This window comes from Delphinapterus leucas, chromosome 10, assembly GCF_059928025.1.
Source record: "Delphinapterus leucas isolate spDelLeu-1000000601 "Yukka" chromosome 10, BTC_Dleu_Yukka2, whole genome shotgun sequence".
In the NCBI taxonomy this organism is placed as follows: domain Eukaryota; kingdom Metazoa; phylum Chordata; class Mammalia; order Artiodactyla; family Monodontidae; genus Delphinapterus; species Delphinapterus leucas.
In genome coordinates this window covers 97,340,315-97,366,888 of record NC_143138.1, presented here as the reverse complement: position 1 = coordinate 97,366,888, position 26,574 = coordinate 97,340,315, and the positions used below count along the sequence as shown (strand labels likewise).

At 45.2% G+C, this 26,574-nt stretch overlaps 1 protein-coding gene across 2 annotated transcripts in view; it reads left to right on the top strand.

Annotated features, from left to right (window-relative positions):
• Positions 1-5,618: 5,618 nt before the first annotated feature.
• Positions 5,619-26,574, top strand: part of SRGAP3 (SLIT-ROBO Rho GTPase activating protein 3) — a 259,740-nt gene continuing 238,784 nt past the window's right edge. For both annotated transcript variants that reach the window (XM_089919663.1, XM_022564631.3), the window contains exon 1: positions 5,619-7,075. In XM_089919663.1, the coding sequence (XP_089775789.1) occupies positions 7,009-7,075 (67 nt within the window). In that variant the 5' untranslated portion in view covers positions 5,619-7,008. The remainder of the gene's footprint in view (positions 7,076-26,574) is intronic.

Sequence of the window (26,574 nt, the reverse complement as noted above, 5' to 3'; positions counted from 1 at the left end):
GGAGGCTGTGGACCAAATGCCTCATCATCCTTGGAAGTGAGCAAACTCTGCTGGCAATGAGTCAAGGGCTCAAGTGTTTTCAAGTCCTTCTTTCTGTTCTTCCAGAATTAGGATTCTGAGGCCTAGCTGTGAATCACTGTTCTTGTGACTGCCTAGCCTTTGGATGGACAAGAGGACAGCTGGGCTGCATATCAGGAACTGCTCTTCTTAAAAAGCCAGAGGACTTCTGTAGCATCACCTAGCAGCCCTCCTCAGGCTTAGTGACAGGTCCTGATTGCTAAGAGACTGATTAAGTCTCCCCTTTTCTTAACAGAGCCAAGTGGGCATGTTGCCTGAGGCTTGAGGGCTCCTGTGTGTATCTCAGTGTCTCTCGTAGGGTCTGGCGCCTATATGGGTGGGGAAAGAACATCAGATGTGGGGTCAGGTGTCCTGGTTTCTTGCCTGGCTCCCATTTATTAGCCATGGGAGGTTGAGAAAGTCATTCAGCCTCCCTGTGCCTTCATTTCCTCATCTGTAAAATGGGAGTGATATTACCTATCTCAAAGGGCTGTGTGAGGATCAAGATGATGGATGAGAATGTGCTTTATAAACAACAAAGCTGGATAATTTCAAGCTGCTTTATCACATTTCCCAAGGATCTTTTCTGTGAATCCCCCTTTCTTCTTTCCCACATCCTTTTCATAGCAGACACAGGTTGATTGCTCATCCAGCATCCATTCTTCCTTCTTCTGGAATGGCACCCTGATTCTTCTTTGGGAATCTCTTGGGCCATGTGGATTGTTTGGATCTGACCCATCCTACACCTCCTTGGGCAAGCCCATGATCCAGGCCTGACCAAGCAGAATATTCTATCCCTCTGGCCATACTAATTGGTTCAAGCATAGCCATGGGCCCCAGCTTGGCTCAACTGACCATTCTTGGGGCTTATGCTGGAATTCCTGGGAAGGACTTTGCCTTCTTTGCCAGAATTGCCAGCTTGAAGAATGTACGCCTGGACTGTTGGGGGCCACCTTTGCCATCTTATGGGGAGAGTCTGCCACTATACAGGAAAGCAGAATGGTGAGTTGGAGAAAGGTGTGTCCTCTTGAAATTGTTAGAGCTCCTGGACCCAGCCATGCCTGATTTATGTTCATTATGAATGAGGTTGATTAGCATTTCATATGTTTTTCTCTTTCTGTGAACTGTTATTCATATTCTTTACTGATTTTTCTAATGGACTGTTGGTGTTTTTCTTGTAGATTTGAAGGAACATTTTTTGGTATTTATTTTATATTGAACTGAAATTCACAGAAGATAAAATTAACCACTTTAAAGTGTACAATTTGGTGGCATTTAGTACATTCACAATGGTGTGCAACCATCACTTCTATCTAGTACCAAAGAATTTTCATCATCACCAAATTGTATCCATTAAGCAGTCACTCCCCATTCTCCACCTCCCTCAGCTCTTGGCAACCACTAACCTACTTTCTATCTCTATGGGTTTATTTTTTCTGGATATTTCATATAAATGGACTCATACAATATGAGACCTTTTGTGTCTGTCTTCTTTCACTTAGCATAATGTGTCAAAGATTCATCCAGATTGTAGCATCATCAGTGTTTCATTCCTCTTTATGGCTGAATGATATTCCATTATACATATAGAACGTACTTTACTTATCCATTCATCTGTTGATGGACATTTGGATTATTTCCACCTTTTGGCTATGGTGAACAGTGCTGCTAGAACATTCATGTACAAGTATTTGCTTGAACTGTATATTAGGAAAATTAGTCCTTGGCCTGTGATAGGTGTTGCAAACATGCTTTCTCAGTTTGCAGTTTGTCTTTGACTTTGCTTGTGATTTTGGCCAGGCAGAATTTTGAAACAATTGTTATGTAGTTGAATCTTTCAGGCTTTTATGGCTTATGGGTTTTGTGACACAGTTAGGAAGGCCATTATTTTTTAATTTAATTTAATTTTTTTTTAAACTGCACTGTGTAGCATGCAGGATCTTAGTCCCCCCACCAGGGTTCAAAGCCATGCCTCCTGCATTGGAAGTGCAGAGTCTTAACCACTGGACTGCCAGGGAAGTGCCAGGAAGGCCATCATTATACTTGAGGTTATAAAATAATCCTTCCATTAAAACTGCAACTTGGGCTTCCCTGGTGGCGCAGTGGTTGAGAGGACAGGGGACACGGGTTCGTGCCCCGGTCTGGGAAGATCCCACATGCCGCGGAGCAGCTGGGCCCATGAGCCATGGCTGATGAGCCTGCGCGTCTGGAGCCTGTGCTCCGCAACGGGAGAGGCCACAACAGTGAGAGGCCCGTGTACTGCAAAAACAAACAAACAAACAAACAAAACCCTGCAACTTATCTACTCCTATCAAACAGGGATTAAAAACAGCTGCACTTGCCCCCCTCTTCCCCCCACCCCCTCCCCACCCCGAGTTACTGTGAGGACCAAATAAGAGAAACGATATGAAAGGGCTTTATAAAATATAAAGCAGTATATATATACAGACAAGACATGTTATTATCGTCACTATTAACTGTATCAAATTCTGGCACTAACTAGCTGAGTTCTGCTGTTGCTTTCATTTTGCAGAGCAGAGATTGAAGGGCAGAATTATTTACCAAGCCAGCCAAGGATGCATTAATTGGTAGCATTGGAGAATGTCACAAAAGATATCAACTTTTATTAGTCATCTTGGGAGTGTTTCATATTTGACCAGAAAAATAAAATTGCCTTAAACTAAAAACTATTCTGGTCATTCTTCCTCCAAGTAGAGTCTTTTTTTTTTTTTTCCTACCAGGAAAAGAAACCAGTTCAGTGGGTTTTGTGTTATTCAGCTGTAATTGTGATTTAAGCTTCATCAATGGCTGTTTGTGACATGTTTTCCTTATATTTTAAACTCTAAATTCTTTCTTTAATGGCAGACTTCAGGTTGAACACTATATTGATTGAAGAAAAATGTTACTACTTGACAGCAATTATTCCTACGCTGATTGCTCTGGGATAGAATTGGGTACTGGTTGAGTCCTTGGGCTCTGATATGGCCGGATGTGGGCTTGCATGCAATTCAGTTGTGTGATCCTGGGCAAATTGCTTCACTGCTCTGTCCCCCTGTTTCCCCATCTGTAAAACAAGGATGATTACAGCACCTGACCCAGTGATAAAATCTATGTCAGTGATAAAACCTATATAGAATACTTGGCCCAGTGCCTGTATGGAGTGAGGGCTTGATAAATATTAGCTATTAGTATAATTCAGGAATATCTAAAAGAATCCAGGAAATGAGCCTGAGGGAAGTGAAATATACCCTCCAGGGGCTATTCCCATCCTTGGGGGGTGGGGCTGGCACAGATCAAATCACATGGCAGAGCCCCTGGCCCTGCCGCCTACCACATTTATTTTTGGAGCAATCTGGTTTCTGTTTCTTCCATGTGAAGGGTAATTATCAGGAATGGCAGTTGGTTCTCATATAGCGAGGAAAAAGTGGCCACATGGAAGAGAATGTCACAGAGGGCAGCTGGGAGATTGGGGTGAGCTGTGGGGAGGAGTGGAAGGAAAAGAGCAGGTCATACCACCTCTTCTTGGGGAAGGAAGATTCTGGATGCTGTGGGTTCACGGTGTGTTATGATGTATTCGCAGGGGGCACAACGCTTTTTTTCTTTTTCTCTTTTTCTTTTTCCTCCCTTCCTGCTTCCAACCCAGGCATGTGTGGAGCCCCATCTCTGGTCCTAGACCCAGCATGGTTGAACCCTAAAAAGAAATACTGCATGGGACCTCTGCTATGTGCCAGGCACTTTAAACCCATGATCACACTGGATCCTGTGCAAAGAGTGAGATCCCCACCATTTTACGGACGAGGAAACTGAGACTCAGTGAAGGCACAGAAGCTACCTAAGGCCCCCCAACACGCTGGAATGGCAGAGCCAGAATTTAAACCACCACCTGTCTTTTTTTTTTTTTTGCGGTACGCGGGCCTTTCACTGTTGTGGCCTCTCCCGTTGCGGAGCACAGGCTCCAGACGCGCAGGCCCAGTGGCCATGGCTCACGGGCCCAGCCGCTCCGCGGCATGTGGGATCTTCCCAGACCGGGGCACGAACCCGTGTTCCCTGCATCGGCAGGCGGACTCTCAACCACTGCACCACCAGGGAAGCCCCACCACCTGTCTTATGCCGAAGCCCAGCTTCTTCTGTTGTTCAGCACCTAGCTCTATACCATACTTCATTTCAGTTTTATATGGCTTTTTGTGACATTTCTGTGGCTTAGGTCCTTACACATGGGTCTCCCAGAAATCTTTGTGGATTTTAAATTTTAGTAATGAAGAGAATAGCTGACATTTGCTAGTTCCTGCCTCAAATAGGCAACACGCAGTTTAAGTCACTTGCTCTAGTGTTCAGAGCTGGTCAGTGGCAGAGCCAGGCAGGGAATCCAGTTTGTCACATCCCCAAATGCATGATACTAGCTCCCATTTTCCTTTGAGAGTCTAGGCTTGAGGCAGGGATGCTAATCTCTGAGCACATCTTTCTCAGGTAACATGTGTGGCTTTCACTGTTTTAAAGTGGTCCAAAGGGTGACTGCAGAGGGCCTGAGTGTGCCTATGGGAAGGGAGAGGCGGGGGGTAGTGGTGATGGCTGTGGGCCAGTGGCATCTACCTGTGAACTCTGTGACCTCCTGTCTCTGGGCACAAAGCTATAATAAGCCCTGTGGTTCGCCAGCTGGACTTCTCGCTTGCTTTTTCCAAGCAGATCTCGTGCATTCCCAACTGTGGCTTGTACTGTTTGCTCCAGCTCGTACTGAGTGCCCCTCACCTCCCCATGCCGACCTGGGGAGAATGGCTGCAGCTGTCACTTTCTCTAGGAAGCCTCAATGGACTGGCATGGATAACCTATTTACTTCTGAACCCAAATCAAGTCATTCATTATGCACTCAGAAAAAGGCAAATGGAAGATTATTTTGAGAAATTTGTGAAAATACGACATTCGGGAGACAATACATGTTAAGGACCATCTTAATATGTGAAATTCCAGTGGCAGCAACCCTGTAGTGCTTGATTTCATTTTTATAGAACATATCTTATTCTGCCTTAACTGCATGTGAAATGGGTTTAATCTCCAGTAGAATGCAGGAGACTTTGCACATCTGCACGGGCAGAATCTGGGGTCAGACAGCCTAGGTTTGAATGCTGGTGACTTTGGGTAAGTCACCTCCCATACCTGTGCCTCTGTTCCTTCACATATACTATGCTGTGAGGTTGTTGAGGGATATCATGGTTAATAAGAATTGCTCTCACTTACTTATTACCAGGCTCTGCACTAAGCTCAGCCTCACATTCTTACTTGAGCCTCCAAGAGCTCCCTGATTCCAGAAGGCCCTTACCCTGCAATGTTTTTTCCTCACAGCACTTATCATCTTCTACCATATTATATAACTTTCTCATCTTGTTTATCTTTCATCTTCCCCTCCCAGGGCCTCTCGCCTTGCACAACTCCAGGAGGCACCATTCACAATGCATTCTGAGTTCTGCTCGGGGCTGCTTTTACTGAGAATATTACCATGACTGGTGTTGACTTCCCAGAGTTGGGTGATGTGGACACCCTGGAGCTCCAGGAGGGTGGGGATTTTTTTTCTTTTTTTTGGGGGGGGGGCCTAGTTTGATCATTGCTGTGTTCCCATACCCAGAACGGTGCCTGACCTGTATTAAGCGTAAAGTAAATATTTGTTGAAAGAAAGAATGAAAAAGCCCCCAAAGAGAACCCATTTTACTGGTGAGGAAACTGAGGCTCAATGAGTTATTGATTTGCCCAAAGCCCCACAAGACCCTGAGGTGGCTGGGTTTCCAGCAAGCCTGCTCCCAACAGCTGTGCAAAGCTGTGTGTCTGAGACGCCTGGCATTGTCCCTGCCACCCCATAATGCTCAACAAATATTAATGAGGTTGCCTACATGGGTCAGCCCCTCTCCTCTGCTAGACGATCCGGCAGAGTGACAAACTGTCACATAGCCATTGCTTTGAGAAATTGAATTAAATTGCATGTTGCAAAGAAAAGGTGGACCTTTTGGAGTTTTTGGAGGAAAAATCCCTAACCCAACTGCTAATGGTAGGAGTTTGCAGGGGCCTCTCAGGCCTCCCCAGCCCAGTCCTTTTTCCTGCCTCCTTCCCTTTTGTGAATGTTTCTTCCCCTTTTTGCTTGCAGTGAGTTCTGCTCTCCTGTAGGCTACAATGTGTCAGTTGTTATAAAATCCAGGAGGTGGAGCTTGGTGACGAGAGCGGTGGGGGGAGCGCTTGGCCAGCCCCGCAGGGCGAGCAGTCCGGCCCCCTGTTCACCCCGAGCTTAAGCCTTGCAGCAGGAGAACTTCCACCTCGCTCTCCTGGCTTTGAGCCTCACTGTACATAGGACCAAAGGCGCAGAAGGGAGGGAGGATGCGAGATGACCGGCTCTTTGGCAACCTGACCATCTCCTTAGCAGAGAGCCTTCGAAAGCCAGCCGGAGGCTGACTGCAGGACCAAGGAGGTGCCGCGCCTCTCGTGGATGTGTGTGTGTGTGTGTGTGTGTGTGTGTGTGTGAGCGGGTGAGCGGGTGTGAGGGTGTGTGTGTGCTTCACAACTGTGTGTGTGCATGTCCGGATGAGTGTGTGAGTACACCCATAAGTGTGTTTGTGTGTGTGTGTGTGTGTGAGTGGGGTGAGTGAGTGCTCTTGGTTATATTATTTTTTTGGAAGAAAAATCTTGAAAATATCAGGCAGGTTACCGTGCTCCTAGGGTGGTGGTTCTTCTTCTGGTCAAGAGGACTTGGCCAGACCAAGCTACTACAGACATTTTTCAGCGAGTAAAGAGAATTTTCCTCTGAGAACAAGAGGGATTTTTTCCCCTGGCTCTGCAGCCAGTGAAAGAGATTTGTCCCTACACCTGTGAAATCGACCAGAGCCGTGTGATTACCAGGGCTGGAGGGAGGACTCGGGAAGAAAAGGAGCAATAAATCCAACAGCCTGTCAGTGCCTTTGGCCACATTGGAAGATGTCATCTCAAACTAAGTTCAAGAAAGACAAAGAGATCATTGCCGAATATGAAGCCCAAATAAAAGGTGAGATTTGGGCTGGGGAGTCATGCCTCCCCTCCCCTTTCCTTCTTCTCTTGCTTTGGCTTTTTTCCCTTTTCCTCCCTGCCATCATGAAATGCTGTTATGCATCAATAATCTTATTGTGAGGAGGAACAGTGGCAGCCGCACAAGTCCGGACTGGTTTCAACCACAGAGAGCGCTGGCGCTGGGAGTACGGATTGTAGAACGGGCGGCGATCACTGCATTGCAGGTGTGTGAGGAGGATCCTACGCCCTGCTTTAGGAGTGTCGCGGATACTCCATCATCTTGGCCATGACATGTCACTCTAAGGCCATTTTGGCAGTCACTGCCTCCTCCCCCCGCCATGCAAAAAACCCCTTAATTTGATTTATTTTTTTTAATGATCTGGGTTTTTTTCTCTCTCCTTTCTGGTTTTTGTCATTGCTTTGCCTCTGTCCCTTTCTCTGGGCTGGAATTCACATGCATGTGCTCAGGGAAGCAGCATCCCTGGGCTGTACTTCTTTGTCGGTGACTCTCAGCTGGACTGGGTTGCCATGGATTAACTGTTATGGAGCATATTGATCCAAACTAATGCAGGCATTTAGGCATAAAGAGGAAGCTCAGTGCAGAAAATGTATTGTCTCGCAGTGTGCAGCCCCGATCACCGTCTGTGCACTAGCGTTTAGGGTCATCAGCCTTCACTGAAAGCCAACAGCTCAGTGTGCTGGCTGGTAGGCGCTGCCTGGCTTCCGTAGTGTCAGGGAAAGCTTGCCAGGAGGATGAGGTGACCTCTGACTGCTTGTTCCAACTTTAGTGCTACTCACTGGGTGCACACTCCTCTCAATCCACACTAGCAAGGGGAAAGAGGAAACCGGACACAATCGTATAGACAGATTCAGGCAGAATCCTTATTTAGGCCAGACTGGAGCTTCTCCCACCCTCATGAGTTCTAGGCTCAGCCTTGGCAAGGAAAACCTGAAAGCACCATCCACCATGCTCACCCCTTCTCTTAGGATGTACTCTAAGAGAAGCCTGGGCCTGGCCTCTTGGCATATGTTTTCTTTCTGGTCACAGTTCTCCTTGCTGCAACACAGGGTGTGTTGTGGTCTCCTGAAGAAAGAGTAAAGACAAAATACATCTTCGGGGCTGCTGATGCCTGCCCCTGGGGTTATAGGTGGACTGTTGAGCAAGCTGGTTATGTGGGGCTCCGGCAGCCTGAGGTTCCACACCTGCTTCTAGGTGCTGCTGCAGCTCAAGGCTCAGTGACCCAGGAAGTGGGGTGGCCTCCGCAGGAGCGGTGGGAGGCTGCACATCACAGCTGCTGTACACGCTTCAGATGCTTGGGAAACTTTGGGAGGGGAGCAGCCATCAGGGGAGAGCTTTGTTTTTTTCCAGTCTCGCCAACCGTCTTGTGCCTTTCAGTTCTGCTCAAACCTGGTGTGCTGATCACCCCTCAGTAGACCCCAGGAAGAAATGAGCAGAAAACCCTGCTCTTCCCTGGGCTCCTCCTCTTTAGTTTTCAGTTCAGTGTAGAAGACAGTGATTTACAATGTTTCAGCGTTCCTGAAAATTTAGATACCCGCCCTTTATTGGTCAGAGATCTGAATTCTCTCGAGTGTTCAATACAAAGCCTGGTTTCAGCCTTTGCCTGCACACTTTTTAGGAAGTTTATGCTTTGTAAGACTGGCTGATTATTACTGTTTTTTAAAACTGAGTTTCCCATGAAAAGTGCCATAAGAGAGAAGGGTATGGTGAGTTTGGGACAGTCTGGAGTTTTTATAAGCATCGTCTTGGTAGAAAATGTGCTCATCTCATTTTTGAAGGATTGCCACCACTGGGCCCGTGAACTTTGCTTGAGGATCAATTAAGCATTTATAGCTCTGGCTGATTCTTTTACTTTTTATTTTTTGCCTTTATTTTAACAACTAATTAGCAAGGACAAGGTAATGCATTTCAGCAGGAAATTTGTCCAAATGATCTTGTCTCTTCCAGACTCTAAATGTCTCTGCATTCTAGTTAAAAGAGTTTAATTTTATTCCTTTAGGGTTGACACCCACACGATTTAGGTCAGGATGCTATTGTGCCCGAAATTGTCCGGAATCTTTTCTGTCAAAATTCTCTTTGTTCATCATCATCATAACTATTGACGTGTGTTCAGGGCTCAGCTGTTTCCGTGGCTCACTCCCAGACCTCACCACTCTTGGCCTACACAAAATACAGACAGGGTCTGTAGGAGCTCAGTTTTAGAGATGAGGAAACTGAGGCCTTGTAGTGTTAAATGACTTGCCCAAGGTCACAAGGTGGGAAATGTGAAGGCAGCTGGTTTTCTTCCAGGCCCAGTGTCCCCGATACATTGTTTGCCTGAAGCTGCCCCTTGAAGGATTGATGTCAGTAGCAGATGGCAGTTTTGTGGTGGGGACCGGCGGCCTCTCAATCACGGCCCATTGTTTACCCTCTTACTTTCCTCCCTTGCCTTTGTCGCTGGCCTCTGAAGAGCGTTTGACCAATCACCAAAAATAATGCCTGATGCCAATTACCTTCGGTATCATCTGGCCAGTTTGCCACAAACACTCCACCTAGTTTGACAGATTTTGTCCTCTGTGCATTTTGTGAGGGGAACTTTTGATTTTTAAAAATGATACTGAGTTCTTTGTTGGCCTAGTCCCTTTTTTCTCTTTTTGAAGCATTTACTGACCTAACAAAGGGGAATTTTTTTTTTCTTTAAAGGGGAATGTTTTAAAACAGCTTTTTTTTTCCTATTGTGAAAAATTTCAGGCTCACGCCTTCTCTTGCCTACTCAGATACTTGAATCCCTTTGATTATATACCTGCAACGCAGTAGTACACCACATGCTTGCACGTTTCCAGTGGTAGAGAACTCACCACTTTCCAAGCCCACATATTCTATTTTTGGACCACTCTGGCTGTTGTAAGCAGTTTTTATGTTGGGTTAAGTATGTCTCTAATCCACCTTTTGGTTCTATACCTTGGGACTTCATAGAACAAGACAGATGCTTCTTTCCCATGACTGCCCATTGGGTGTTTGGAGACTCCGATCATAACCCAGGGACTATGATTATCTCCCATTTGCTCATATAAGATGGTTCACTGCTGCTTTATCATCTTCACTCACCTTGGGATCTACTGCATCCCGGGTTGCAAACTCCAGTGCCTTTGAGTACTTGGCAGGTAGAATAAGTGAGTGAAGCTGGCTAAGTAAGATGATTTGTGGCAGCCGGCCCACTGCCTCAACCAGGGCAACATAAGAAGAGGTGGTAGTTATGGTTGGCCCGAGAGCACATGTCCTGTCCAAATGGGCAGTCACTACTTGGGTTCAACCAGTTGTTACCACTTAGAATGTAGGCCCAGCCAGATCTTTCAATTTTTCAACAGATACCAGTAATCTGGATTAGAGCTTTATGCTTTTGAAGAGATTTTGCCAAATAGACCTCCAAAAGATTGTACTGTCAAAAGCCTTCTTTAAGAGTGATACTGAGTTCTAAATGCGACTCTTTAAATGTGGTTGGAGAAAGAAAACCACTATCACTTCCTTTATGGTGTATGTAATGCTTCTATTAATATAGCCCAAGGGTTGAATTAGCCCTTTTCACTGCCCACCCCATCATTGCACTGTATATATTTTATCTGCTATATTTCTCTCATCCACTAGGCTAGGAGCCTTGTCAGAGAGAAGAAAATGAAATGAATTTAATATGACTTGTTCTTGGTGACCCTGTGCTGGCTCCAAAGCGATGTTGCTTTCTGTCCAAGGTGTTCACAAGTGTCCCTTTATGAATCTGTTCAGGAACCATGCCTGAGAGTGACACCATATTCTCAGTCTGGAACTGGCAAGCTCGAACTTCTTTCCCCTCTTGAAAATCAGAACGTTTGCCCATCTCCAGCTTTATGGCGCCTATCCTATTTTTCACAATTCCCTCAAAGATCCCTGATAGTGTTTGGTAATCTTATTTGCAGGTGCTCTCCACTATCCTGGGCTCTAATTCGTCTTGCTGTTAGACATAATGGTCTGTTCTGCATTTATTCAGAATTCCCATTTCCATTTCATCTTAATAGAAAATGAAAATAGAAATGTAGTGATTGATTTTCGTGTTTTATTTTTTTATTACACATCCATATTCATTTTAGGCCATCTTCTTAATGGCGTAAGCCTAGAATTGGGGGGAAGAAGACAAGGTATTGAAGAAGATCACAGAGAAGTATTTATTTACTCATTCATTTATAGGTTCATTCAGTGAACATTGAGCATCGGCTTTGTTCTTAGTCTTGTGCTGGGTGTTGTGAGAGACGCAAAATATAGGATACATTCTTGGCTAAGAGTTTTCTTGGAATATGGCAATAAAATCAGTGAAGGAAAAGAAATTAAAAAAACCCCAAACATAAAAAACTTCCAACTCAGCACCAGAAAGAATTTAGTCTTAAAGAGATTATGCGATAGAGTGATTGGACAATGACCTTAGGAGGCCTCAGCACCTTCAGTGGCTTCAGTGAGGAAAGTAGGCTGGGTTGGGGAACAGTGGGGAGTAGTGAGGACTGTGGCTGATTAGAGAGCTCACTTAGAGGAGGCAGCCCCTGCTCAGCTCTCGCCTGTCATTACCATGAAGGGATGTGAGCCCAGAGTGGTTAGTTCTTTCAGTGTTTCCAGGGCATCTGGATTTTAAACCAAAGTCTCCTGATTATCATTTTAAATATTTAAAAATTTAACTTTTAAAACGTTTAAAATATTGGGTTGTCTTTTTCATTATTGAGCTGTAAGAGTTCTTTCTACATTCTGGATACAAGTTCCTTATCAGATATATGATTTGCAAATATTTTATCCCATTCTGTTGGTTATCTTTTCCCTTTTTTGATGGTGTCCTTTGAATCACAAAAGTTTAAAAATTTTTATGAAGTTCTGATTATCTATTTCTTTCTTTCTTTTCCCATGCTTTTGGTGTCATATCTAAGAATCATTTGCCAAATCCAAGGCCATGATGAAAATCTCCTGATTTTTAAGTGGTAGCTCAAGTTTTTGAGAAACTCTTTGCTACATGAACAAACCTGTCGGTAGGAGAGCTTCAGCCTGTGCCCACCAGTCTGCAACTTGTGGCCTACAAGTTGATGTCCATAAAGGGTCTTGGTGATGGGGCCTCAGCCAATTTACCTGTTTCATCTTCAGTTGTTTTCTCTATTATAGGCCTGTGCTCTCATATCCACTTTAGACCAATTCCTTGTCTCTGCATCCTCCATACACTTTTTCACCTCCAAATATTTCCCCATTTGTGCCTTTATTCTGCTTAAAATGACTCCTTTCTTCCCCTCTTTTTTTTTCTTTTTTTCTTGTCCAGGCAACTCCTGACCATCCTTCAATGCCTGCTCAAATGATCCCTCTTCCATGATGCCTTCCTAATAACTCTTCTGGGCAGAATGAGTGATTCCTCACATCTGCCTCTCTATTTTTAGCCTTATTATCCTTCATTCCTATTTTGTGTTTAGTCCTTCAGCCATGAACTCTTGAGGGCAGAAATGCTTATGGTCATTTTCATTTCCCCCATGTGATTGGCGTACAATCAGTTGAGTGAGTGACTGATAAGTTACTAATAAGTAGTTTTACTCTTATAACTCACAGCTCAAGCTCAAGCTCGAGTGATATTTTCTTTGACATTTGTCTTAGCTTGGGCTGCTATAACAATATACCATGGGTGGCTGGGTGGCTTAAACAACAGACATTTATTTCTCATAATTCTGGAGGCTGGGAAGCCTAAGATCAAGGTGCCCACAGATTTGGTTCCTGGTGAGAGCGCGCTTCCTGGCTTGTAGACAGTTGCCTTCTCGCTGTGCTCACATGGTCTTTCCTCTGTGTGTGGAGAGAGAGCTCTCTATCCTCCTCTTCTTAGAAGGGGACTAATCCCATTATGAGGGCACCACTCTCATGATCTCATGTGAGCCTAATCACCTCCCAGTGGCCCTACCCATCTCCAAACACCATCACATTGGAGGTTAGGGCTTCAACATGTGAATTTGGGGAGGAACACCAAACATTCAACCCCTAACAATGTCATACTTTCTGTTGCATTGAAAGTGGAGGCTTTATTTGTTAAGGAAATATTTTTCATGGCTTGATGAGTTTCCTTGTTTGTGCCTGATAGGGGAGATGTTTGTCTATGGAGACTGGGTGAAGGCTGATGTGTTGAAAGCTTAGGTGATGTTTGGTGGGGTGATGTCTGTCACAGTCGTGGTGGGATGTGGTTGGGGCACATGGCACACCAGGCACCTCCCAGTCTGAGGAAATCAGTGGATCTGGGGGTCTATATTGGCCATTTCTGGAGTTCTCACCACCAGAGTTTATATGCTAGGGACGACCTTTCCTTTCCAGAAACCTCTATTATTTGTTCATTCATTCACTCACTCACTCACTCACTCATTCAGTGACTGTTACAAGCCATGCTTCATTTCAGGCTATACAGCTTTGCTTATCAGTGGGAGGTAATTTATTTATCTCTACGTCTCAGTCATGCATATGGTATCTCATTTTGTGATCCCCCAAATTCTGTGAAATAGTCATTATTATTCCTATTTTACGGATTAAAATGTAAAATTCAGAGACATAAATTGTATCAGATTGCAGAGCGAACAGTGGCAGAGCCGAGGTTTAAACTGGAGGCTTTCTGACTTCCAGTTGTACAGGGAGGCAAGATGTATGCCAGGGCAATTTGGCCCTGAAACCCAGGGGTTCCTTCACTGGGGGGCCAGTCTGGGGTGGGTTTTAGTCTTTGACTTCCTACCCTCCCTAACCCTTCCACACTCCTTCTACTCCAATCTCTGCTATCCCCTACTTAGCCACCTAGCTGTGTCAGATCCCTCACTCCCACTTTGAAAAAGGGCCCACTGGAGACTTGACGGAGGCTCTACCAGCCTGGAAATACAGAACCAGCAATCTTAGGTGTCTTCTAGTCCAACGCTCCCACTTTTTTTTTTTCTTCCCTCCAGATGTGGAAGCTGGCTGATGTTCAGAGAAGACTTCTGGCTCGCAGGCACTTCTAGACCATATTTCCGTGAACACAAAAGCTCTATTCGCTTGGCTTGTTGCTGTAGCCTCATTGCTGTAGCCTTGTGCCTGCATCTTGTTGGTGATCAATAACCGCATGGAGTTGAATTGCTTTGGTGGGTGGGGCAAGCCAGGTGGGGACGGTTGCCTGGGAGGCAGAGCAGAGGTGCCTTGGAAAATAGGATGAGGCGGGGGTATAACATGGAAAGGAGGAGAGGAGGTGAGGCTGGTTCAGAAACTCGGTCCTGTCCTTGTAGCTGCCAGGAAGGGGACAGGGGTTGACTTCTTAAAGGTGCTGAGTTTCAGTTCAGAACCTCTGGCCTAATACAGGCTGCAGCAAGCTGTATCCTGGGCTTGATTTCACTTGTAAATGATTTCTTCCTGATGGCTTGTTGGTGTTTATAAAATATCTTGACTGCCCAGGAGTGGGGTTTTGGCTCTGTTCTCTTAATTTGTTTAATCATTAGGCCAATTTATGTTTGGAGTAGTGTTCCCTGAGGTGTATTCCATGAAATTGGATGTAAAGAGGCATTGGGTGGAAAAAAATAGCTCTGTGGTCAAATAGGTTTTGGAAGTTCTAGCATAAAGTGAGTTAAATAGGTTTGTTTCCCACAGGACTTGAATGTGTTAAGTGTGAACCGCCAAGAAGCGGGCCACAGACTTTCCTCAAACTTACTCAGCCTTGTAAACCTTTTTCATAGAATATCTCACAAGACTGTTCCAGAGATTACATTTTGGACAATGTCAGGCTACACAGTTTGTGGGTTACCCAGATTCTTTCTCTTTTTGCCTTTTGCCCAGTTCCCTAATTTTTACAGTTTCCTAAGAAGACAGTTTGAAGAGGGGAAGAGGTAAAACAAATGCGTATCCAGCTCAGATAAGTGATATCAATGTGGTGTTTCGAGGTCACTTAGAAAATGTGGCTTTTGACATTTCCATTTACTGAGCGCTCAACCATTGATTTAAATGGTAATTTGGTGACAGTTCTTTCCTGATCAATATGCGTGGTGTGTGCGCGCGCGTGCCCGCCTGTGTGTGACAGTAAGGAGGTGCACTCAGCTGCAGGCAGTGTGCAAGGGACCTTGAATGGACCTTGGTGCCACCGCTGGGATGGCACAGTTGATGCCAGCTAATAACAATGCAGATGGACACGCAGAAGCCCGTGGCCTGTGGCGCCTCAGGGTGAGCAGATCTCAGCCACAAATCCAGGTGCAATAAAAATATGGTTTTCTTTATTTTTCTGTAACTCGATTTACATTTCACATCCCTATTCTGCTGCGAGTGGCAGAAATAAATCTAAGTGAATTGGGGGTTTTCCTCTTGTTTTCTCCGGTGTTGTGTCCCAAGGTGCAGGGGGACTGGGGCAGTGCCAAGGGGACATCTGTTGTGGTTTATTATCAATCTACTTTGGCAACTACCAAGATATCCTCCTTCCTGTTGGGTCTGCAGTGGTCGGTCCAGCCAGTGGTCCTTCTCTGTTCCAAACCTGAGGCCATTTTGCCTGTTCCCCTCCTCACCTCCTTCTATGAGATTTGCAGGCACTGGGGGTCATCCTGGGGCTCACACACCGTGCTAGGTCGTGAGAGACTCTGGGCATTAGTCTCAGGCCCATCTTGCCGTGTCCAGCACTCACTTCTCCTCCAGGACCTCCCTAGGGTGCTGCCTGGGGAAGTGGCCCAGCTCCTCGGGTCTCAGATTGTGCAAATATATGTGGACATTCCCTCATCACCCTCCTTCCCTGGGCTTGTCTGTGGTGAGGCAGGATGTGGGTTATTTTCTTACAGATCCATAAAATCTACACACACCTTGCTTTATAGTCTCCCAGAATCTTTATCCATGTGTCGGGGAGGGAAGGAGAGGGGGATTAATAGGGGTGGTAGCCTGACTCTTTGTCATCATTCTCTCAAAGCTATTGTCCATAACTCACATTCTTTCTCTTCTCCCCGAGGGCTGCGATTTTGAAAGTCAAAAGCCAAGAATTGACTCTTTCCCTGTATTATCCCTGAGGCAGTGAACACAGAATGCCCTCCCTGCCTGAATAAGGTCCAGGAGGTCTAAGGAAATATGGGAGAAAAACCTTCAATATTTCAAAATATTAAATGCAGTGAATTTCCTTCCTTTTACATCTGCACCATCCTGGCCCAGGCCACCATCACCTCTTCTTGGGACCACGGCAACATCCCCCTAACTTAGGGTTTCTCCACCTCCGCACTACTGATATTTGGGGCTGCGTCATTTTTTTTCTTTTTTTTTTTTTGGCGGTACGCGGGCCTCTCACTGTTGTGGCCTCTCCCGTTGCGGAGCACAGGCTCCAGACGCGCAGGCTTAGCGGCCATGGCTCATGGGCCCAGCCGCTCTGCGGCATGTGGGGTCTTCCCAGACCGGGGCACGAACCCGTGTCTCCTGCATCGGCAGGCGGACTCTCAAACACTGCGCCACCAGGGAAGCCCGGGGCTGCGTCATTTTTTGTTGTGAGCGGCTGTCCTGCACCATGTGGGATGTTGAGCAGCATCCCTGACCTCTACCCACTAGGTAGAGGTGTCAACAGCCACCTCCCTGCCCCCAAAGTTGTGACAACCAAAAATGTCTAGGCCTGCGTTAAAGCCGCTCTCCTAACTGGTCTCTCTGCTTCTTCTCTTGTCTTTATAGTCTGTCTCCCTGCAGCAGCCAGCAGTAATCCTCACACAATTTAATCTAATCATGTCACTTCCTAGTTTCAAACCCTCTGGTAGTATCTCACTGCTCAAGAATTGAATCCAAGCTGCTAGCTGGGCTTACGAAGCCCTGCTCTGCCCATCTCAGCCAGCTCATCTCTCCACTCTCCTAGTGCCTTGAATTCTCTAAAATTGTACCCCCTTTGGAACTTTGCACTTAGCTTTTCCTTCTTTCTGGAATCCTCTTCCCCTGGATTGTCACATGGCTGGCCTCTTCTAGGTATTCAACTCTTGGCTTGCATGTCACTTCCTGACCACCCAATCTTAAGTATCTATGGAGTAACTATTGGATTAGCTGACTTGAAGTCTCAGGAGAGCACTTCAAGCTGTATGATATTTTCCCTATACGATATTTTCCCTTCTTTTTTCTTTTTACCGGAATTGAAAGTCTTTAAGAACAAGAGTTTTGTTTCTCATGTCCATTTGTGTTTTGTTAGTACCTAGAATAACATTTGGTATATAATAGGTGACCGTGGGATTCCGTGAGTGAACGGTGAGTGTAGATGTCCTTGTGCTGGCCTTTTTTTTTTTTTTAAATATTTATTTATTTTATTTTATTATTTTAATTTATTTTTTTGGCTGCGTCAGGTCTTAGTTGCGGCACATGGGATCTTTGGCGAGGCATGCGGGATCTTTTTTCCTTGCGGCGCGTGTGCTCTTTGCCGCGGCGTGCAGGTTTTCTCTCTCTTGTTGAGGTGAGCGGGCTCAGTAGTTGCGGCACCCGGGCTTAGTTGCCCCACACGTGTGGGATCTTAGTTCCCCGACCAGGGATCGAACCTGCATCCCCTGCATTGGAAGGCGGATTCTTTACCACTGGGTCCCCGGACTTTGCACCTAAGCACACATGTATATTCTGCTTTGGGGTGCATGGGCTTGTACCAGGAATTGCAGTTTAGAGGCACATAATGGAGCAGATCCAGGCTTTCTGAAACCCTGACTGAGAGGTAATTCAAGAAGATGAAGAATCCAAAGAAGGGACAATTGTGTCTATGCAGAGCCGTCCAACCTTTGGCTTAGAGGGGAATGAGATAGAGAGACCAGGGGGCCACTTGCAGGGATACCACAGGGAATTTAATGTTTTCTGTTGAGTTCCTATTATATAGCTGAAATGGGGACACAGAAATGGATAAAATATGGTCCCTGTCCCTGTCTTCGATGGACTCATAGTTTTTCAGGAAAGATAGTTACAAAAATAGATTAATCGATTATAGTACAGTGTGGTAAGTACTGGGACAGCACTGGAATCACACACTGTGGAAACTCAGAGTGAAAGTGACAGCTTTGCTGGGGAGAGATGGAGAAGTTCTTCTAGAAGAAAGGACTTTTGGGTAGGGTTTTGAAGGATAGGTAGAAGCTTTCCAAGTGGTGAAAGGCATTTCATGAAGAGAGAACAGCAAGCGCAAAAGCATGGGTGTCATGAAAGGGCCTGGGTACTTGGACAATGGTGAGAAGTCTGATGTGGCTAAAATCCAGAGTAGGTAGAATGGAGTAGGGGTGGGAGATAAGACCAGAAGCGAGAGGATTTTGAAGTTCCTTTCTAACCACTGGCTCCTGTGAGTCTTTGACCTTGGAGACAGTGGATGAAACTCTTATTTTTTGATAATACTTTTTTCTGATTTTTGGGTATAATGCACGTTCATTCTTTTAAAAGTTTTGAAAATACAGGAAAAATAGAAGAATCTAGAAGTCACTACCTGAGATAATCACTGTAAAAACTCAGTGTATTACCTTTCAGACTTCAGATCTCTTTTATATCTATATATAACAAAAAATAGGATCCTAGGTCTTTAATGAAAAATTATAAAAATGAAGCTGATAGGCAAAACATCATAGGCCTATAGGCCTACGGCTTGAAATAGAGTATGACCTTACAATAAAGAGACTTTGCTAAGTAAGAACATCAGTCAATATGCATGACCTCCCACGTGTTTTGATGGTCCATGAGGGCTGGGGATTTGTTTGTCGGAAACCATTTTCTTGTGCTGATAGGTTTGTGTGTGGCCATTTCTGTCCCACCAGATTTATATAAAACTCATCAAGAACTTCCCCATCTCCACATCTGTCCCAGCTACTTTCAGCTAAAAAATCTCCCCTTCCTGGTCCTCCATAGTCTCACTTCCCTGTTGGTACCCAGGCAGCTGTTCCTGCCTTTGGCAGGAAGTATTAAAAGGAGAGTCCTGTCAAAGGCAAAGAATTTAGCCTCCACAGCAGGTTCCCCCTCCCTGGTGGTACCTTTCCTCATTGTTGGCCCTCTGCCCGCGTCCCTGGTCATCAGTGGTACTTTTGGGGTTCCTGTTTGCCAGTCTGCTCCTAGCAGTGGTAACCTGCTATCCCTTTTCTTCTGATGGCTGGTGAGGGTATTTCCCGGGTATGGTTTACTATATAGATCAGTAAGTTTTCCAACTCTTTGTCAGACAGAAAGGCCTGGACTCCTGTAGGCAGGTAGAGTTCCTTTGGAGGAATTGGAGCTTGGTGGGAGGGGACAGCTCCAAAGGGGGACCATCCATAGCTTAGAGTGCCTTATAAGGAATTAGAGAGACATGCCATGAGAGGACCCTTACCAGTGAAACACCTTAGACACCTTCAGGGACAGAAAAGAGTGGGTGTCTCTTCTCTGATTTCATTTGTACTAAAGAATGCAAACTGGCTGAGCAATGTGACTGCTCCCCAGCTGTTGTCTCAGCAGGATATTTCCAAGCAGAGTTGCCAGCACGTTACTTTTTAGTTTACAGCATCTGTGTTTTGATCAGTGGCCTCTCCAGACAGTATGTTTTGGATCTCCTGAAGACATATCATCTTGGGGAAACTGAGGCAGAACAACAGCCACTCTCTCACTTCTGACACCTGGTAACTGATTACTCCTGGACCTCCAACCCCAGTCATTTGGACTCCGGAGCTTTTGCCTGGTTTTGGGCTTTTGAGTTTACTTGTCCCTTGACAAAGCTAATGTAGGGCTTTGGCCTGATCAGTTTTGGCCTGACCCTCCTGTCTCAGGTCTTATCCTGAGTGTCTCTGTCTTGCTGGATCTCATACTTGGCATAATAGTGCCATCGAAACTCTGCGCCCAAAACAGTGGGGGTCCTATTGTCTTCTGCCAGAAACACAGAATTTTTAGACCATTGGGAATAGTGGGAAAGAAATGTTGAGAATGTGGTGGGTCAGTCCACTTTGATTTAGTTTAACAAGTATTTATTGAGTTCCTGCTATATTCCCTGCCCTCATAGACTTTATAATGCTGTAAGGGAGACACACTTTAACTTGTAATTACAAAAAGATTGAGTATTATGTAAGGGTGGTTCAGAGTTCTTCAGGGAACCTGTAGCAAATGGATCTAAATTGCTGAAAATGTTGTGATTTCTGATATTGGTCTGTAAAACTGAATCATATTGGCTAAGCTTACCTCACCACCATTATTTCCTGAGTTATTTAAGATCTAGACCGAATCATCTTTCCATTTAGAGAAGGGTCAGGAGCTATCAAAATATTTAAGGGGTCAGGAAGATGGGTTCTTCTAAGAGAAACACACAATTCTTTGTGTAAAAGATAAAAGTAGTTCCAAAAAAGGAATTTTCTAATAGTTGTACTCAAGTTGGTAAATATAATCATAGGATAAGTGCTTTTAAGGTGAAATTAAAGCCAGGGATCAACTGAAGAGGATTGAAAAATCATCTTGGTTGGGTAGAGTTATGCTAAAGTCACAGAAATTGGGTGAGACAAGAATATGGATTGTGGAAGGAGGCAGCTGTGATATGGGGGGGACCGTGCTCTGGATGGAATTGCACAGACCTGGGTTTGTGTCTTGGCTTATGGCTCATCAGCTGAGTGATGTCTTTTTTTTAATCCAAGAAAGAAGAAAAATAGATATAATACCTCATCAGTTTCCGTATATGAAAAATGGGGATAGTCATACCTACTCGTGTGTGTGTGTATGTGTGTGTGTGAGAATTAGTTGAAATAACACACATCAGAATTTCCAGCATGCTGCTTGGCACACAGGAGCATTCACTGAACGGTGGAAATGTTAGCTCAACCACTCAGAAGGTCACCAACATTGAGTCTTGGACAGTGAACCTGAGCCTACAGGTGACGCCCTCAGTGAGTGTACCAATTAGTAGGGAGAGGAAAATGCAACAGTACTGGAAAACCATCAGTAGAGGTGGCATTACCTGTATGGGCAGCTGGGAGAGGAAGGTTCCAGTAACTCTTAGACAGGCATGATGCTTTCTTTGCCTATTGCAGTGTTTTTACCCAGTGTGGCTCCTGGGCTACCTGCATTAGAATCTCTGGGGGTGGGACCTGGGAACCTGCGTTTTACAAGTGTCCCAGTTTTCATGAACTTGAAATATTTGGACCCGGAGTGTGGTGAACTCACCAACTTGACTGTCTGTGTATCTTTTTTGAAGGCAAAAGAACATTTAGTTGCCATGTAGACTACTGATGAATGAGAAAAAAAACAAACCTGAACCCCCAGTGTGTGTGTGTGTGTGTGTGTGTGTGTGTGTGTATGTTACAATCCTGTGTTTTTTTTAATAAAAAATGTTTGTCTTTATATATTTAGGTGTGCCTAAAAAGAGTCTGATAGTTCTTACTGACTGGTAATGATGTTTATTCTTGGGAACTAGGAATGGAGTGGAAGTCAGGGATGGGGCAGGATGGGGTAGTGACAGGGAACAGTAGAAAGGAGACCTTTTCTCCTTATATTGTTCAATATTGATTCAATTCTAAAATAATGAGCATGATTACTTTTCTAATTAAAAAGCCACCAAGGTGACAATAAGTAAGGAATTTGACAAATTTTCCTGCTGTGGAGGATGTTCAGACATCAACTGAACTATAAAAGAAAAGAAAAGAAAGAAATGTAGAAAGAAAGAAAGACATCTGCAAGAGATACTTAAGTTATGCTTAACTTCTTGTGGTGCTCGTTATATACAGTAAGAATGATTGCTGAAATGCAATGTATTATTTTATTGGATTATTCCTCCATGTAGCGAGGAAGATTTTTTTCCCTGCTCTTCCACAATTCTAAGAGATGGTCCTAGAGGGGGAATAGTCAAGCCCAACCATTTAGTTTATTGGGTTTAAATCAGAAGCCATTGTGGTGCTGTGTCCAGAGTCTGGGATTCAGAGGCATAGACCTGATTTTCATCTCTGATCTATCTTTTGAGCAAGGCACATCTCCATTCTGCATCCTTGCTTCCTCATCCGTAAAATGAGGGTGTTATCTACCTTAAGGGCTAGTTGCTGCGAGGATCAAATGAGGTGCTGTGTGCGAAAGTAAACTCTAGAGTGCTGCAGAAATGTTAATTATTTCTATTTTTGCCTAGCTCCCCCCGGACATGCTGCTATTACCGCCGCGTTGTTTATGTGTCTGTCTCCCTGTGAGCTCATTGAGTGCAGGGGCCTTGTTTTATTCATTCCCTGAATTCTTATGCCTAGTGCCTGCAACACAAGAGGCATTCAAAGCAAGTTCTGGAATAGCTATCAAGGATAGAAAAATACATGCACAGTTAGGTTTTGGCTTATGAAAATATTAAGATGCTCTTCCAGGAAATGCTGTCTTCTACTTCTATTTAAAGGAATTAAAAAAAATTCATCCAAGTCGACAACAGAAATGATACTGCCAGGAGAAGGTAAAGAACTTTACTAAGGAAAATTTAATTGCCCAGTTTCTAAAGAGACAGCCACATCTCTCCATCCTCATTACTGTCAAGTGCGAGATGGCTGTTTCCAGGGAGGGCAAGATGAATGAAAAAAGATTGTGAAAAGGCAAATCCTGATACCCCTGGAGAAAACTCTCCCAAGAAACAGGAATGCCCCCTGGATCACCAGTTTCCTTTATTGTTTGTCAGAGCCCTAGAATAAGCCTTCTCTGGACTCCTCAGACAATGGCCCTCTTTGGCCTCTACCCCAGACCTTGGCTGGTGAACCACAAAGTCCCTTACTTCCCCTGGAAAATAAGTTGCTTGACAAAACTGGAAGGATTATCTGAGGCCCAGTTTAGGGGCTCCGCTACCTCTAAGACCCAGATAATTATCATCTGAATGGGCAGAGGGGTGGACTGGGGCCAAGACTGGAAACAGAGCCCTGGTGTAGATCTGCAGTTAGGGCAGAGGGGACCAATCTCAGCTTTGGCAGTCTGGACCCTTCTCCAGCACTGCTACGAATCTGCACTGTCTTCTGCCTTTCCCGTACCAGTTGCCTAAGCACAGGACAGCTGGAGAACACCATTGCGTGGGTTCATAATTGTCCAAACAAGTGCTGATTGCTGCATGGACCGTTGTCAGCCTAGATGAAGTCTCTAGTGGCCTGCCAAAAGGCTCTGCCCTGTTCATTGTTTTAATTGAGTATTTGGATGAGGACATGAGCATGTCTATCCAGTTTGAGAATGTCAGGAAACCAAGGAGTGCAGGCTTGGTGGTAAGGACATGTTTTTTAAAAAAATATTTATTTATTTATTTATTTATTTGGTTGTTCTGGGTCTCAGTTGTGGCAGGCTCATTAGTTATGGCTCACAGGCTCCTTAGTTGTGGCACGTGTGCTCCTTAGTTGCGGCTCACGGCTCCTTAGTTGTGGCATGTGAACTCTTAGTTGCAGCGTGCATGTGGGATCTAGTTCCCTGACCAGGGATCGAACCCAGCCCTCCTGCATTGGGAGCATGGAGTCTTAACCACTGCACCACCAGGGAAGTCCCAGGACCTGGTTGTTGGTATAGAACTGCCCGAGTTTTGCAGCCCAGCTTCTCTACTTTCTAGCTGTGTGACTTTGGGCAAGCCTTTTCATCTCATTGAGCCTCAGTTTCCCCATATGTAAATTGGAGATAATTATCCAACCTCAAAGAGTTATCTAGGGGGTTAAATTAGATAATGAATGTAAAGCCCTCCACACAGTGCCTGGCACATAGTAAGGACTCAGTGTTGGTTATTATTATTAGTAATCACAAGTATAAGAGTAATATGGCAGGCTTGGGAGTCCAGTAGATCTGGGCTCAGATGTCAGCTGTGCTGCTTGTTAGTGTGGACAAATCGTTTAACTTCTCTGAGGCTCAGCTCTCTGTACCACTGTAAAATGGGAACAATAATACCTACGTTGGGCATTTCTGCAAAGCACTCAGGCCAGAACAGACACACAGTGGATGCCCCATAAACAGTGGTTATCATTAAGGGAAACAGCACATCATGTGGCAGACAGAACCAGGAAGCAGAGAAATCTTAAGAGAATGGGATGAGGTACTGACTCTAAAAATGTGAGTTTAATAGTATCTTTAAGAGAATACTACCAACTCTTCAAGAGAAAGATATTGAGCCCTGAAAGGAATTTCTCCTTTGAATAGATAGAAACATGAATGGGGCAATAACAAATTGGCCTTTGGTTAGGATGCCAGACCTTGGACCCTGGCCCCAGCCTGGTCCCTTGTCCAGGTGGCTTTTGCCCCTCCCCCCCCCCACCCCGGGAGGTTCCAGAGGGAAATAGATGATAGAGGCCACGGAGTGGGAAATGAACACCTGGCTTGAAGCTGTGGCTCAACACCCTAATGCAGAAGTCTGGTTCTCTACATGAACTCCTTTGGCCCAGGCGGCTCGGGCAGGCAGGCCTCCCCTCCAAGCCCATACTTGAATCTTGGTTCTGTTGCTCCAGGGTAACCAAAGCTGGTCTGGAGCTTGAACCTCTGCCCCGTCCCTGTAGGGACCAGCCTGGACAACTGCCCTGACTTTTCTCTGAGATGCCAACAGGCCTAACCAGACACAAAGGAGAAGAGAGAGTCAGAAGCCTGGACTCACCTAGACTTGACCTTTGACCTCCTTGGAAGTACAACCTCTTGGAATTTTGGTCCGCAAAGGTGCCTAGAACCTGGCAAGTGTATAATATTGTATCATTCCAATGGATGGATTCCCATGCTCTTCATTGTGACCCTGACTTGGAAGAAGTGAATTGAGTTGGCCTTTAGCTCACTAGAGGTCAAAATCCCCCTCCCTCCCCATCCTTGTTGACCTTTCTTCTAACACCACCAGAAGCTTAACAGCCAAGCCTATGGTCAACTCAGGGTGTGGCTATCTCCCTTTGTGGAAGAAGTCAATGGAGAATCAATGACTCCCAGACTGCATCCTCAGAAGTCTGGATTTAAGAATGACTCCTTGATATCCTTCTCTTTCTCCAAATGTTTAAAGCAGCTCAAAACTAAAAAAAAAAAAAAAAAAAAAAAAATTCAACTTATTTTCTTCCAGACCAGCACTGATCACCAAGCAAGATGTATTTTATTGAGATGCACAACAAAGTGAGCAGCTTCATAGAAAAATCTGTATTTTTGACTCTTATGAGACAAACCGGACGATCTGGTGTGCTGGGCCCCTGTTCCCTCACAGCAGCCAGTCAGCCAGAGCTGAGTGGCAGCCGCCGTTCTTAGATGAGGCCTGCACTCTTAAGTCTCCACTATTTCCTGGGCCAGGAGCTCCTCCTGGGTCCCTACACCCCCTTATCTCACACCCACTGCTTCATTCATTTCCCTAAGCTCCCTGGTTTCTATGGGCAGTTGGGTTTGCCATTTCTTAATAAGGCCGAGAAGTTACATTCTATCTTGTCTTTCAAATTATGCTTATCAGATAGGATTGCACAATGAGAATCACATGACAGCATAGCAAATGGTGCAATATCTATGACACAAAAATGCCTGACTTGCCACCATCCTTTCAAATTTCAGAATAGAGACTCCCTTTCATCACTTTAAGTAAAGCCTTTACTTTTCCTCAAGGATGAGTTTGAGGTTGGAGTCCAGGGCAAGACACTCTCCCCCAAGGAGAAGCACTGTGGGGGCTGCCTCTGACCCGTCCCTGAGGGGAACTGGGGGGAGGTGGGCTGGAGGGCCCTTCAGCTGCTGGAGGCCATTGAGGACCTGGTGATGCGGTGGGTGGCGGCCTTAGTCATCCCCCTGTAGTAGTCACAACACATTTTTAGTAGTTAAAAAATCCCCCAGTGTAAGTTGATAGTTTGCACACTGAAGCACAGTTCACTAAAAGCAATTCTGCTCACACAGTGTGGTCCAGGAACTGTGCATTGAACTCTGAAGTCAGACCCAGAATGGAATTTCAGCTTCATTACTTACTGATTGCTTGACCTTGGGCAAGTCATCTCACATCTCTACGCCTCAGCTTCCACCTCCTTAAAATGGGCACCTCGCTGGACTCTTTTTTTTTTTTTTAATCAATTAATTAATTAATTTTTGGCTGTGTTGGGTCTTTGTTGCTGTGTACACGGGCTTTCCCTAGTTGTGGCGAGTGGGGGCTACTCTTCGTTGCGGTGCGCGGGCTTCTCATTGCTGTGGCTTCTCTTGTTGCGGAGCACGGGCTCTAGGCGCGCGGGCTCAGTAGTTGTGGCTCGCGGGCTTAGTTGCTCCGTGGCATGTGGGATCTTCCCGGACCAGGGCTCGAACCCATGTCCCCTGCATTGGCAGGCGATTCTTAACCGCTGCGCCACCAGGGAAGTCCTCTCTGGGACTCTTGTGAGGACTAAATGACATAATTCACACTCAGTATTTAGCTTAGTGTCTGGAATGTGGGTCACACTCTGTTACGCTTCCCCAGATGTGAAGGGCTTGATCTGATCCAAGAGTGAGATTAGAACATCTAGAGCAGAACCGGCAACTTGCAGGCAAACTTAGACTCACTAGTGTGTTTTGTTTGGCCTTTGGAACATTTACAAAAGTGAATTAATTCCCAACATTAAAAAATTAGAAAGTCTTTAAAAAATCAGGAGACTTTACATAAAAATCCA